This window comes from Procambarus clarkii, chromosome 74 (genome assembly GCF_040958095.1).
Source record: "Procambarus clarkii isolate CNS0578487 chromosome 74, FALCON_Pclarkii_2.0, whole genome shotgun sequence".
NCBI classification, from domain to species: domain Eukaryota; kingdom Metazoa; phylum Arthropoda; class Malacostraca; order Decapoda; family Cambaridae; genus Procambarus; species Procambarus clarkii.
Window position 1 is genome coordinate 10,882,752 of NC_091223.1, and position 13,627 is coordinate 10,896,378.

The 13,627-nt window shown below is 47.3% G+C and overlaps 1 protein-coding gene across 1 annotated transcript in view; it reads left to right on the forward strand.

Annotated features, from left to right (window-relative positions):
* Window positions 1-781: 781 nt before the first annotated feature.
* Window positions 782-13,627, forward strand: part of LOC123747494 (microtubule-associated protein 1B-like) — a 38,446-nt gene continuing 25,600 nt past the window's right edge. Inside the window, exons 1-2 of the mRNA XM_069313150.1 lie at window positions 782-1,248; window positions 13,592-13,627. The exon at window positions 13,592-13,627 is cut by the window's right edge and continues 80 nt beyond it. Of these exons, the coding sequence (XP_069169251.1) occupies window positions 782-1,248; window positions 13,592-13,627 (503 nt within the window). The remainder of the gene's footprint in view (window positions 1,249-13,591) is intronic.

A 13,627-nucleotide genomic window follows, 5' to 3' on the forward strand; every position in this document is an offset into this window, starting at 1 on the left:
TGAACTGGCTAAGTGGAGGGCCTGACGGCTGAGTGGACAATGCTCGGGATTCGTATTCCTGAGGGTCTGGCTTCGATCCCCGGTGGAGGCGGAAACAAATGGGCAGAGTTTTTTTCACCCTGATGCCCATGTTCACCCTAGTAGTAAGTAGGTACCTAGTAGTTAGACAGTTGCTACGGGCTGCTTCCCGGGGATGTACTCACCTAGTTGTGCTTGCGGGGGTTGAGCTGTAGCTCTTTGGTCCCGCATGATGTGTGATGTTTGTGTGAATATTAGGGTTAAGGACCTGCCCGAAAAGCTATACTTACTAGAAGCTGTACAAGACTGTATGAACTCTTAAATAAGTAAATAAGTAACACTCCACTTACGCTTCATGCAGGTCAGCGTTCAATTCCCGACCGTCCACAAGTGGTTGGGTACCATTCCTTTCCCCCCGTCCCATCCCCTATCATTATTCTGATCCCTTCCCAGTGCTATATAGTCATAATGGCTGAGCGCTTTCCCCTCATAGTTTCGTTCCCGATTCTTTCATTAACCCATTTGTTTGTTTTGTTTCAACTCGTTAAAAGTTGTATTGGTTTGAACATTGTTTGAACACGTGGCTCCTGAAGGGCTGGCCAAACAACTGTCGGCAGGTGTAGAAAGTGTGTGTTAGAGAATGATATCATCACGATATCATCATGATATCATTATGATATCATGATGATATCATTATGATATCATCATTATATCATGATGATATCATCATGATATCATTATGATATCATATCATTATGATATCATGATATACAGGTCTCCGGGCGGAGGTCAGGTCTCCGGGCGGAGGTCAGGTCTCCGGGCGGAGGTCAGGTCTCCGGGCGGAGGTCAGGCCTCCGGGCGGAGGTCAGGTCTCCGGGCGGAGGTCAGGTCTCAGGGTGGAGGTCAGGTCTCCGGGTGGAGGTCAGGTCTCCGGGTGGAGGTCAGGCCTCCGGGCGGAGGTCAGGTCTCCGGGCGGAGGTCAGGTCTCCGGGCAGAGGTCAGGTCTCCGGGCGGAGGTCAGGTCTCCGGGCGGAGGTCAGGCCTCCGGCCAGAGGCCAGGTCTCCGGGCGGAGGCCAGGTCTCCGGGCGGAGGCCAGGTCTCCGGGCGGGGGTCAGGTCTCCGGGCGAGGGTCAGGTCTCCGGGCGGAGGTCAGGGGTCCGGGCGGAGGTCAGGCCTCCGGGCGGAGGTCAGGTCTCCGGGCGGAGGTCAGGTCTCCGGGCGGAGGTCAGGTATTGTTTATGAGCTCCTAAGTGCTACGTGCTTAGTCTATAACTTAACTAAGCTTGGGTTTAGAACCACCTCCAAACGTTTGCATGGTCAAGTTGTTTAATATAGACTAAGCTCCCATGATTGGGGAAAGATGTACAGGTGTCGTAAATGGACGTGTATATGCTTTATCAATCCAGGAGTAGATGTGTGTGAGGTCTCAACCACAGTTGACGCCAGGAGTCTGATGGTTGTGTAAGGAGGCCTGGTCGAGGACCGGGCCGCGGGGACGTTGAGCCCCGAAATCATCGCAAAGTAACCGCAAGATGATATGGTGCTCTGCGGCTTTGGCTCGCCACCTCCTTGTCTGACTTTAAGGTTGAAAACTTAGCCAAATCAGTTTAGACTTTGCAGACCATGCACACACTTCTCTCTCTCTTTGAGTTATTGCTTGACACGACTCACGATCGAGAGTGACATAAGTAAATCTCCAACATAAGTCATCTGATACGTCGTCTCCCAGTCCCAACCACTTGGGCTGGACGATAAAGCGAGGATCTCGCTTCATGCAGGTCGGCGTTCAATCCCCGATCGTCCAAGTGGTTGGGCACCATTACTTCCTTCCTTCCCATCCCAAATCCTTATCCAGACCCCTTCCCAGTGCTATATAGTCGTAATGGCTTGGCGCATTCTCCTGATAGATGCAGTGAATTAGTGTTTCTAAATTCCAGAACGGTATTCAGAGATGATACACAGGTTTCCGATCCGCGAGCTCTGAATTTAGTCTCCAAATTGCAATTGAAGTATTCACATGTATCTTCTTGACAAATATTGAAAAATGGAAGCCTTGAGTGGCTGACAAGGTCAATCTGTTTGGTGAAGGAGCCACGAGTTAGTTTTTTAAACTTTGTTCAATGTCAACAAATCTTTTTTGACTAGTTGTATATGAAAAGAGTCCCAAGTTTTCAGTACTGTAGCCTAAATAAAAAGGGATATTTATATATATATTTTTTTTTTCAACGAAGTTTACACATTTTCAGTAAGTTCCTACAACCACAAGTTTCAAATATAATCATTCTATGACACTTTTCTGACACATTAACATATAATAAAGGACCTGATGCCACGGATTTTCCAAAATATGTTTAGATTTACTAATACAAATAGTCAAAGTTCCCCCCCCCCCCCAAAATTATGCAAACATATCATGTTTATTGCTATTATAAAATCAATAAATGAACTAAGGAAAAAACGCTGGTATGAGATTTTAGAGACATAAACATTACATATAAGGTGTAACTTTCATGTAAATTGAATAAAAATGAAAGAGTTGGGACTCAGTTTATGTTACTTGAAAAATAAATAATTAAAATTTAAAATCTAAGGTGCTGCCATCTGTGGCTGAGGTTGACATTAACTAAGGTGCTGCCATCTGTGGCTGAGGTTGACATTAACTAAGGTGCTGCCATCTGTGGCTGAGGTTGACATTAACTAAGGTGCTGCCATCTGTGGCTGAGGTTGACATTAACTAAGGTGCTGCCATCTGTGGCTGAGGTTGACATTAACTAAGGTGCTGCCATCTGTGGCTGAGGTTGACATTAACTAAGGTGCTGCCATCTGTGGCTGAGGTTGACATTAACTAAGGTGCTGCCATCTGTGGCTGAGGTTGACATTAACTAAGGTGCTGCCATCTGTGGCTGAGGTTGACATTAACCAATTTCCTCCAAAATTGGCACCCTTACAGATAGGCCTACGTGCAGTCAGGTGTATAGGTTTCATGCAAATCGTCCGATAAACAAATAAGAAAATAAAATTGAAAAAAAAATCAATTTTTTAACTTAATTTTTTTTATAAAACTAATTATTATTATTTTTTAATATACGCTATTGTGATAGCTGAGAGTCATAGAGATGATTTCAGTTTACACTTGTGTTTAATGTTAATTTTTTGTCATTTTGGAAAATTTTTGACACATTCAATATTTTTTTCCTCCCTTCCTATTTATGCTACGATACTGAGACTTGGACCAGATGAAACCCTTTTCACATACAACTCGTCAAAAAAGTTTGAATGAAATCGAACTAGTTTTCATTTATTGCATATTTTTGGCATATTTGGAACTCGTGGCCCCTTTGGTGAAGCCAAGTTGTCCAATAGACTTTTAATTCCCATTGGACGACTTGACTGATTGGTACGGCCAACTGGACTGACGCGAGTAAGGAAAGTCCAGGGGCCGAGCATACACACAACCGTAAGACCTGACAGAGCAGGGGAAGGTTGTGGCAGTGTATCCTGTTAAAGTGGAAATGTCTCGATTGATAAGGGAATCGCCGAGAGGCGGGATCAGGGGAACGCTCCGGAAGTAATCCCGGGCCCGACCCTCGCTATCTCTGCCACTGGTGTCTACACTAGGGGTGTGGGCGGCCTCATACCATCCCCCCACCCAACAGTGTGTTCTCTGTGGGCATCCCTGTACCCCACCCAACAGTGTGTTCTCTGTGGGCGTCCTCATACCCCACCCAACAGTGTGTTCTCTGTGGTCGTCCCTATACCCCCACCCAACAGTGTGTTCTCTGTGGTCGTCCCTATACCCCCACCCAACAGTGTGTTCTCTGTGGTCGTCCCTATACCCCCACCCAACAGTGTGTTCTCTGTGGTCGTCCCTATACCCCCACCCAACAGTGTGTTCTCTGTGGTCGTCTTATACTCCACCCAACAGTGTGTTCTCTGTGGTCGTCCTATACCCCACCCAACAGTGTGTTCTCTGTGGTCGTCCTATACTCCACCCAACAATGTGTTCTCTGTGGTCGTCCTATACCCCACCCAACAGTGTGTTCTCTGTGGTCGTCCTATACTCCACCCAACAGTGTGTTCTCTGTGGTCGTCCTATACCCCACCCAACAGTGTGTTCTCTGTGGTCGTCCTATACTCCACCCAACAGTGTTCTCTGTGGTCGTCCTATACCCCACCCAACAGTGTGTTCTCTGTGGTCGTCCTATACCCCACCCAACAGTGTGTTCTCTGTGGGCGTCCTTATACACCACCCAACAGTGTGTTCTCTATGGTCGTCCTATACTCCACCCAACAGTGTGTTCTCTGTGGTCGTCCTATACTCCACCCAACAGTGTGTTCTCTGTGGTCGTCCTATACCCCACCCAACAGTGTGTTCTCTGTGGTCGTCCTATACTCCACCCAACAGTGTGTTCTCTATGGCCGTCCTATACTCCACCCAACAGTGTGTTCTCTGTGGTCGTCCTATACTCCACCCAACAGTGTGTTCTCTGTGGTCGTCCTTATACACCTCCCAACAGTGTGTTCTCTGTGGTCGTCCTATACTCCACCCAACAGTGTGTTCTCTGTGGTCGTCCTATACCCCACCCAACAGTGTGTTCTCTGTGGTCGTCCTATACTCCACCCAACAACAGTGTGTTCTCTGTGGTCGTCCTATACTCCACCCAACAGTGTGTTCTCTGTGGTCGTCCTATACTCCACCCAACAGTGTGTTCTCTGTAGGCGTCCTTATACTCCACCCAACAGTGTGTTCTCTGTGGTCGTCCTATACCCCACCCAACAGTGTGTTCTCTGTGGTCGTCCTTATACACCACCCAACAGTGTGTTCTCTGTGGTCGTCCTATACTCCACCCAACAGTGTGTTCTCTGTGGTCGTCCTATACTCCACCCAACAGTGTGTTCTCTGTGGTCGTCCTTATACTCCACCCAACAGTGTGTTCTCTGTGGTCGTCCTATACTCCACCCAACAGTGTGTTCTCTGTGGTCGTCCTATACCCCACCCAACAGTGTGTTCTCTGTGGTCGTCCTTATACACCACCCAACAGTGTGTTCTCTGTGGTCGTCCTATACTCCACCCAACAGTGTGTTCTCTGTGGTCGTCCTATACCCCACCCAACAGTGTGTTCTCTGTGGTCGTCCTTATACTCCACCCAACAGTGTGTTCTCTGTGGTCGTCCTATACCCCACCCAACAGTGTGTTCTCTGTGGTCGTCCTATACCCCACCCAACAGTGTGTTCTCTGTGGTCGTCCTTATACACCACCCAACAGTGTGTTCTCTGTGGTCGTCCTATACTCCACCCAACAGTGTGTTCTCTGTGGTCGTCCTATACCCCACCCAACAGTGTGTTCTCTGTGGTCGTCCTTATACACCACCCAACAGTGTGTTCTCTGTGGTCGTCCTATACTCCACCCAACAGTGTGTTCTCTGTGGTCGTCCTATACCCCACCCAACAGTGTGTTCTCTGTGGTCGTCCTTATACACCACCCAACAGTGTGTTCTCTGTGGTCGTCCTATACTCCACCCAACAGTGTGTTCTCTGTGGTCGTCCTATACCCCACCCAACAGTGTGTTCTCTGTGGTCGTCCTTATACTCCACCCAACAGTGTGTTCTCTGTGGTCGTCCTATACTCCACCCAACAGTGTGTTCTCTGTGGTCGTCCCTATACTCCACCCAACAGTGTGTTCTCTGTGGTCGTCCCTATACCCCACCCAACAGTGTGTTCTCTGTGGTCGTCCCTATACCCCCACCCAACAGTGTGTTCTCTGTGGTCGTCCCTATACCCCACCCAACAGTGTGTTCTCTGTGGTCGTCCCTATACCCCCACCCAACAGTGTGTTCTCTGTGGGCGTCCCTATACCCCCACCCAACAGTGTGTTCTCTGTGGGCGTCCCTATACCCCACCCAACAGTGTGTTCTCTGTGGTCGTGGTTGTCCTTAACAGGACGTCCTCTGTGTTCTTAAACCATTTCCACCCAAGCGTTCTTGGGTGGAAATGGATTAAGAACACTGAGACGCGATTGTACAGATTCGTTAGGGGAAGGAAATGGGATGCCTTCCTCTCATGCACTCACGAGCGCGTGAACGCTCGCTCGCGCGCGCGCGCGCACACACACACACACACACACACACACACACACACACACACATACACACACACACACACACACACACACACACACACACACACACACACACACACACACATGAGGATAAGGGACTATCTGGGTGAAGTGCAGTGGGAGGAAGAAATTAGAGGAAAAACAGTCCAAGATATGATGGACCTAGTCATACAGAAATGCCAGGAGGCCGAAGAGAGATTTATACCAACGGTAAAGGGAAAAAATAAGAAGGAATATAATAACCCATGGTTTAATAGACAGTGTCAGGAAGCAAAAATGGCCAGCAGGCGGGAGTGGAGGAAGTACAGAAGACAAAGAACAGAGGACAACAGAAGCAGATACAACAGAGCTAGGAACGATTACATTAACATAAGACGAACATCGGAAAGGGACTATGAGAACGATATTGCAATCAAAGCGAAAAAACAACCTAAGTTACTACACAGTCATATAAGAAGAAAAATGTCGGTGAACGACCAAGTGACAAGACTAAGGAAGACAGAGGGGGCATATACTGAAAGTGACAAGGAAATCTGCGAGGCACTGAATGCCAGTTTCCATGGAGTGTTCACTACCGAGCCTGAGCAGCTCCCATTGTTGGAAGGGGTTACCCTAGATGAAAGACTATCAGATATAGAGGTGACAGCAGAGGAGGTAATGAAACAGTTGACAACTCTAGATGCAACTAAAGCAGTTGGACCAGACAAAGTATCACCGTGGATACTAAAAGAAGCAGCACAGGCCCTCAGCGTGCCTCTGGCAATGATCTTTAATGAGTCACTTATGTCAGGAGAATTGCCCAGTTGCTGGAAGAAGGCAAATGTCGTGCCGATCTTCAAGAAAGGAGATAGGGAGGAGGCACTTAACTACAGACCTGTATCACTGACAAGCATCCCCTGTAAAATACTGGAAAGAATAATTAGGCTACGACTGGTTGCACACCTGGAGAACATTAGGTTTGTGAACAAACATCAACATGGGTTCTGGACAGGGAAATCGTGCCTAACAAACCTTCTGGAATTCTATGATAAAATAACGAGGATAAGACAGGACAGAGATGGTTGGGCAGACTGCATATTTCTGGACTGCCAAAAAGCCTTTGATACAGTACCGCACATGAGACTGCTGTTCAAGCTCGAGAGGCAGGCGGGGGTGGGGGGAAAGGTCCTGGAATGGATAAGGAACTACCTAACAGGAAGGAGCCAAAGAGTTACGGTAAGGGGCGAGAAGTCGGACTGGCGAACAGTAACAAGTGGAGTACCACAAGGATCGGTGCTGGGACCAATTCTATTTCTTGTATATGTTAACGACATGTTTACAGGCGTAGAGTCCTACATGTCGATGTTTGCGGATGATGCAAAGTTGATGAGAAGAGTTGTGACAGATGAGGATTGCAGGATCCTCCAAGAGGACCTGAACAGATTGCAGAGATGGTCAGAGAAATGGCTACTAGAATTCAACACGAGCAAATGTAAAGTTATGGAAATGGGACTAGGAGATAGGAGACCAAAGGGACAGTACACAATGAAGGGGAACAGCCTACCTGTAACGACGCGTGAAAGAGACCTGGGGGTGGACGTAACACCTAATCTATCTCCTGAGGCACATATTAATAGGATAACGACAGCAGCGTACTCTACATTGGCAAAAGTTAGAACATCATTCAGAAACCTAAGTAAGGAGGCATTTAGGGCGCTTTACACTGCCTACGTAAGGCCAGTCTTAGAGTATGCCGCCTCATCATGGAGTCCCCATCTGAAGAAGCATATAATGAAACTGGAAAAGGTTCAGAGGTTTGCAACGAGACTCGTCCCAGAGCTACGAGGGATGGGATATGAAGAGCGCCTGAGGGAACTGTGCCTTACGACACTAGAAAGAAGAAGGGAGAGGGGGGACATGATAGGAACGTATAAGATACTCAGAGGAATTGACAGAGTGGACATAGACGAAATGTTCACACGGAATAGTAACAGAACGAGAGGACATGGATGGAAGCTTGAAACTCAGATGAGTCACAGAGATGTAAGGAAGTTTTCTTTTAGCGTGAGAGTAGTGGGGAAATGGAATGCACTTCAGGAACAGGTTGTGGAAGCATATACTATTCATAATTTTAAAACCAGGTATGATAGGGAAATGGGACAGGAGTCATTGCTGTAAACAACCGATGCTCGAAAGGCGGGATCCAAGAGTCAATGCTCGATCCTGCAAGCACATATAGGTGAGTACATATAGGTGAGTACACACACATACACACATACACACACACACACACACACACACACACACACACACACACACACACACACACACACACACACACACACACACACACACACACTAAAACTAGGCAGTGGAAACAGGAGGCCAGACACAGGATACAGAATTTGAGATGAAGTCCTTCATGAAACGGACAGAGAGAACGATCTAGGAGTTGATATCACACCAAACCTGTCTCCTGAAGCCCACATAAAAAGAATAACGTCTGCGGCATATGCGAGGCTGGCTAACATCAGAACAGCGTTCAGGAACCTGTGTAAGGAATCATTCAGAACCTTGTATACCACATATGTAAGACCAATCCTGGAATATGCGGCCCCAGCATGGAGCCCGTACCTTGTCAAGCACAGGACGAAGCTGGAAAAAGTTCAGAGGTATGACACTAGGCTAGTACCAGAACAAAGAGGCATGAGTTACGAGGAAAGGCTGCGGGAAATACACCTTACGACACTGGAAGACAGAAGAGTAAGAGGAGACATGATCACTACCTACAAAATTCTCAAGAGGAATTGACAGGGTAGATAAAAATAAACTGTTCAACACTGGGGGTACGTGAACAAGGGGGACACAGGTGGAAGCTTAGTACCCAAATGAGCTTAGTACCATAAGAAAGAACTTTTTCAGTGTCAGAGTAGTTAACAAGTGGAATGCATTAGGCAGTGATGTGGTGGAGGCTGACTCCATACACAGTTTCAAGTGTAGATATGATAGAGCCCAGTAGGCTCAGGAACCTGTACACCTGTTGATTGACAGTTGAGAGGCGGGACCAAAGAGCCAAAGCTCAACCCCCGCAAGCACAACTAGGTGAGTACAACAAGCGACAGCCCCCTCGCTACACTAACACAAAGTAGCAAATCATGTTTCGGTTGGTCTTAGGCCCGTGTGAAGTCAAAGGTGAGGTCATACAGTAGGAGAGGTGTGAGGGGGGAGAGGTGAGGTATAAGGCCACACAGTAGGTGAGGTGTGAGGAGGGGAGAGGTGAGGTATAAGGCCACACAGTAGGTGAGGTGTGAGGAGGGGAGAGGTGAGGTATAAGGCCACACAGTAGGTGAGGTGTGAGGAGGGGGGAGAGGTGAGGTATAAGGCCACACAGTAGGTGAGGTGTGAGGAGGGAGAGGTGAGGTATAAGGCCACACAGTAGGTGAGGTGTGAGGAGGGAGAGGTGAGGTATAAGGCCACACAGTAGGTGAGGTGTGAGGGGGGAGAGGTGAGGCATAAGGCCACAGTAGGTGAGGTGTGAGGAGGAGAGGTGAGGCATAAGGCCACAGTAGGTGAGGTGTGAGGAGGGAGAGGTGAGGTATAAGGCCACACAGTAGGTGAGGTGTGAGGAGGGTGAGAGGTGAGGTATAAGGCCACACAGTAGGTGAGGTGTGAGGAGAGGTGAGGTGAGGCATAAATGAAAAAGTGAAGTCTGAAACACACAACTCAAGGCAGCTCCCGGGATGAAAGAAGGAACTAATCACCGTAAACAAAGAAGAGTTAGTGAGTACAAAAAAATAAATAAAAAGAGAAAGATAGAGAACCAAATTAGACATACAGATACAGACAGAAGATAGAATACAGGTAGATACCCGAATGGGTCTCTCTAAGAAGATGAGAGCACAAGGTGTTCAGAGAAGGACAAGAGTCAACACCGTATCCGGGACTCGTGCTGTGTACGAGAACAGGTCCCACAGGACGCCGTCTGTGGAGAAGGGAAGGGAACTATCAGGGGGGGAAAGCGCCAAGTCATTACGACTATATAGCACTTGGAAGGGGTCAGGATAAGGATTTGGGATGGGACGGGGGGAAGGAATGGTGCCCAACTACTTGGACGGTCGGGGGATTGAACGCCGACCTGCACGAAGCGAGACCGTCGCTCTACCGTCCAGCCCAAGTGCTTGTTCTCTCTGTGGAGAGAACAAGCAATCAGATGATTAATAATGACTAATGAATAAATCCACAAGGGGCCGTGACGAGGGTTCGAACCTGCGTCCGAGAGGATCCCAGACGCTGCTATAATCGCCTGAGCTACGACAGCGTCTGGGATGCTCTCGGACAGAGGTTCGAATCCTTGTCCCGTCCCTTGTGGATTTGTTCATTTGATGAATCATTCTATTGTGATTTCTGTGTGTAATGAGTAATGAAAGCAATGTTTATGTCGGTGTGTTTAACACTTTTTTCGTGTTCTTTCATCTGCCATGAAGAGTACAGCCAGTTTCAGCGAAAGCAAACGATGAGTCACAATAACGAGGTTGAAGATAAGATGACCAAACCACACATCAAAAGATGATTAGACGACGACGTTTCGGTCCATTCTGGTCCATTATCAAGTCTATTGTGTCTTGGTAATGGTCTAAGACGGACCGAAACGTGGCCAAGACGGACTGAAACGTGGCCAAGACGGACCGAAACGTGGTCGTCTCCTCATCTTCTGGAATATGGTTTAATCATCAGTTTCACCAAAGTCTTGAAGAGTCCAAGATGAGCAGGAAATTCACCAAACACCAACACCACAAGCAGGAAGAACAGAGTGAACCACCTTACTAGAAAACATGCTAATTCTCGAATGTCAAATATCATTACAAAGACTCGCTACTCTTAAGGTTACCTTGAGGTTACCTTGAGGTGCTTCCGGGGCTTAGCGTCCCCGCGGCCCGGTCGTCGACCAGGCCTCCTGGTTGCCGGACTGATCAACCAGGCTGTTGGACGCGGCTGCTCGCAGCCTGACGTACGAGTCAACAAGGAAACAAAGGTAAAACAAGTTTCAACCTAAACCAGCTTCCAGTACCAGGAAGCCCTTGTGCCTCACCCTCACCCGCTGTAAACCCTTCCAAGACCTTCCCTGTGGCCACCAGAATAACGTGTTATCAACGTTGAAGAAACGGTGCTCTTGGCTACTGTATACCCGCTGGATATAATTGATGGCAACGCCATAACACATAGATGGCAACGCCATAACACATAGATGGCAACGCCACAACACATAGATGGCAACGCCACAACACATAGATGGCAAGGCCATAACACATAGATGGCAACGCCACAACACATAGATGGCAAGGCCACAACACATAGATGGCAACGCCACAACACATAGATGGCAATGCCACAACACATAGATGGCAACGCCACAACACATAGATGGCAACGCCACAACACATAGATGGCAACGCCACAACACATAGATGGCAACGCAATAACACATAGATGGCAACGCCACAACACATAGATGGCAACGCCACAACACATAGATGGCAACGCAATAACACATAGATGGCAACGCAATAACACATAGATGGCAACGCCACAACACATAGATGGCAACGCAATAACACATAGATGGCAACGCCACAACACATGGATGGCAACGCCACAACACATAGATGGCAACGCCACAACACATGGATGGCAACGCCACAACACATAGATGGCAACGCAATAACACCCTCACTACCGCGACCATTGAAAGCCTCGTTCACTCTCACATTGTTCCGTCGTTCAGAACCTTCCTATATAGTCATGTTGGCTTGGTGCTTCCTCCTGGTGATTGCCTGACCTTCCTTGTCCCTATAAAGAGTCCCGTATAATACATTGGGTAAAGCACAAACCCATACAGTGACTGCCTGTATACCCATGATTTCTTATTGTTGCCGCGGGAGGTGGCTAGTTTATTGTGCACCCCATACTCATCCTGTGAGCGGTAGCGCAAAAAGCATTACAGAGGGCACAAAATGTCTTTATCAGACCTCATCTTAGATATATACCTTCCTCTCTCTTGTCCTGGAAAACCTTTTTCATAAAAATTTTCCTCTATCTGTTTTCCTGTGAGCGGTAGCGCAAAAAGCATTACAGAGGGCACAAAATGTCTTTATCAGACCTCATCTTAGATATATACCTTCCTCTCTGTTGTCCTGGAAAACCTTTTTCTTAAAAATTTTCCTCTGTCTGTCTGCTTTCCTCCACAACTTTTATTTTATTTATAGGTCACAAGTGTTGACCAGACCACACACTAGAAATTGAAGGGACGACGACGTTTCGGTCCGTCCTGGACCATTCTCAAGTCGATTGTGAATTGACAATCGACTTGAGAATGGTCCAGGACGGACCGAAACGTCGTCGTCCCTTCAATTTCTAGTGTGTGGTCTGGTCAACATACTTCAGCCACGTTATTGTGACTCATCGCCTGTATAGGTCACAAGTCTTCTGATGGTGTCGGCTGCTCCATTATTTTTCCTGTTTAAACCTTTATGGGACATCTTTGTTGGAGGTATTTTTTTTTTTTACTGTCGAACTGTATGTGATTTTTTTTGCTTTAAGGCCAGAAACTTTTTATGTACTTAGTGATGGTTCGTATTGGTTGTTTGTTCTTTCATTGTTGTCAGCCTCCTGTAGTCTGTTTAACTCTTCTCGTTCTGTACCTCACCCTTAGAAACTCTCCTTGTTCTGTACCTCACCCTTAGAAACTCTCTTTGTTCTGTACCTCACCTTAGAAACTCTCTTTGTTCTGTACCTCACCTTAGAAACTCTCTTTGTTCTGTACCTCACCTTAGAAACTCTCTTTGTTCTGTACCTCACCTTAGAAACTCTCCCCGTTCAGTACCTCACCTTAGAAACTCTCCCCGTTCAGTACCTCACCTTAGAAACTCTCCCCGTTCAGTACCTCACCCTTAGAAACTCTCCCCGTTCTGTACCTCACTCTTAGAAAGAATTAAGACAGTTAAGGCTGACAGAGAATACTGGTGTTGCCACTAATGACGTTACAGATGGCGCTGCAAAAACCACCTGTCCTCTAAATTTGTGCATCCCATTTTGACGTATCAATCCCCCAACGGCCAAAATATTATGTACTATGAATGTATTCGTTGCCTTCTTGGATGTATGGTGGTTGTAGATATACACAGTAGAACACTTCAGTAGTTTATTGTGTAAGGTAATGGGAGCCGGTCGGCCGAGCGGACAGCACGCTGGACTTGTGATGGTGAACAAGTCCAGAAATGGTACCTGCCTCCAGAGACTAGCATCTTCACGGCAGAACTTGATGCTATTTTGTATGCTCTTCATCAACTGCTTTCTCGTTGTCAACCCTCCTTTATGTTGTAGTTGACTCTCGTAGTGCCCTGATGGCTCTGGAGTCCTTTATTCCTGTCCATCCTGTAGAAGTTGAAATTCAACATTGGCTGTTTCCTATTTCCAGTAGTTTTAAGACAGTGGAGTTTTGGTGGGTTCCCAG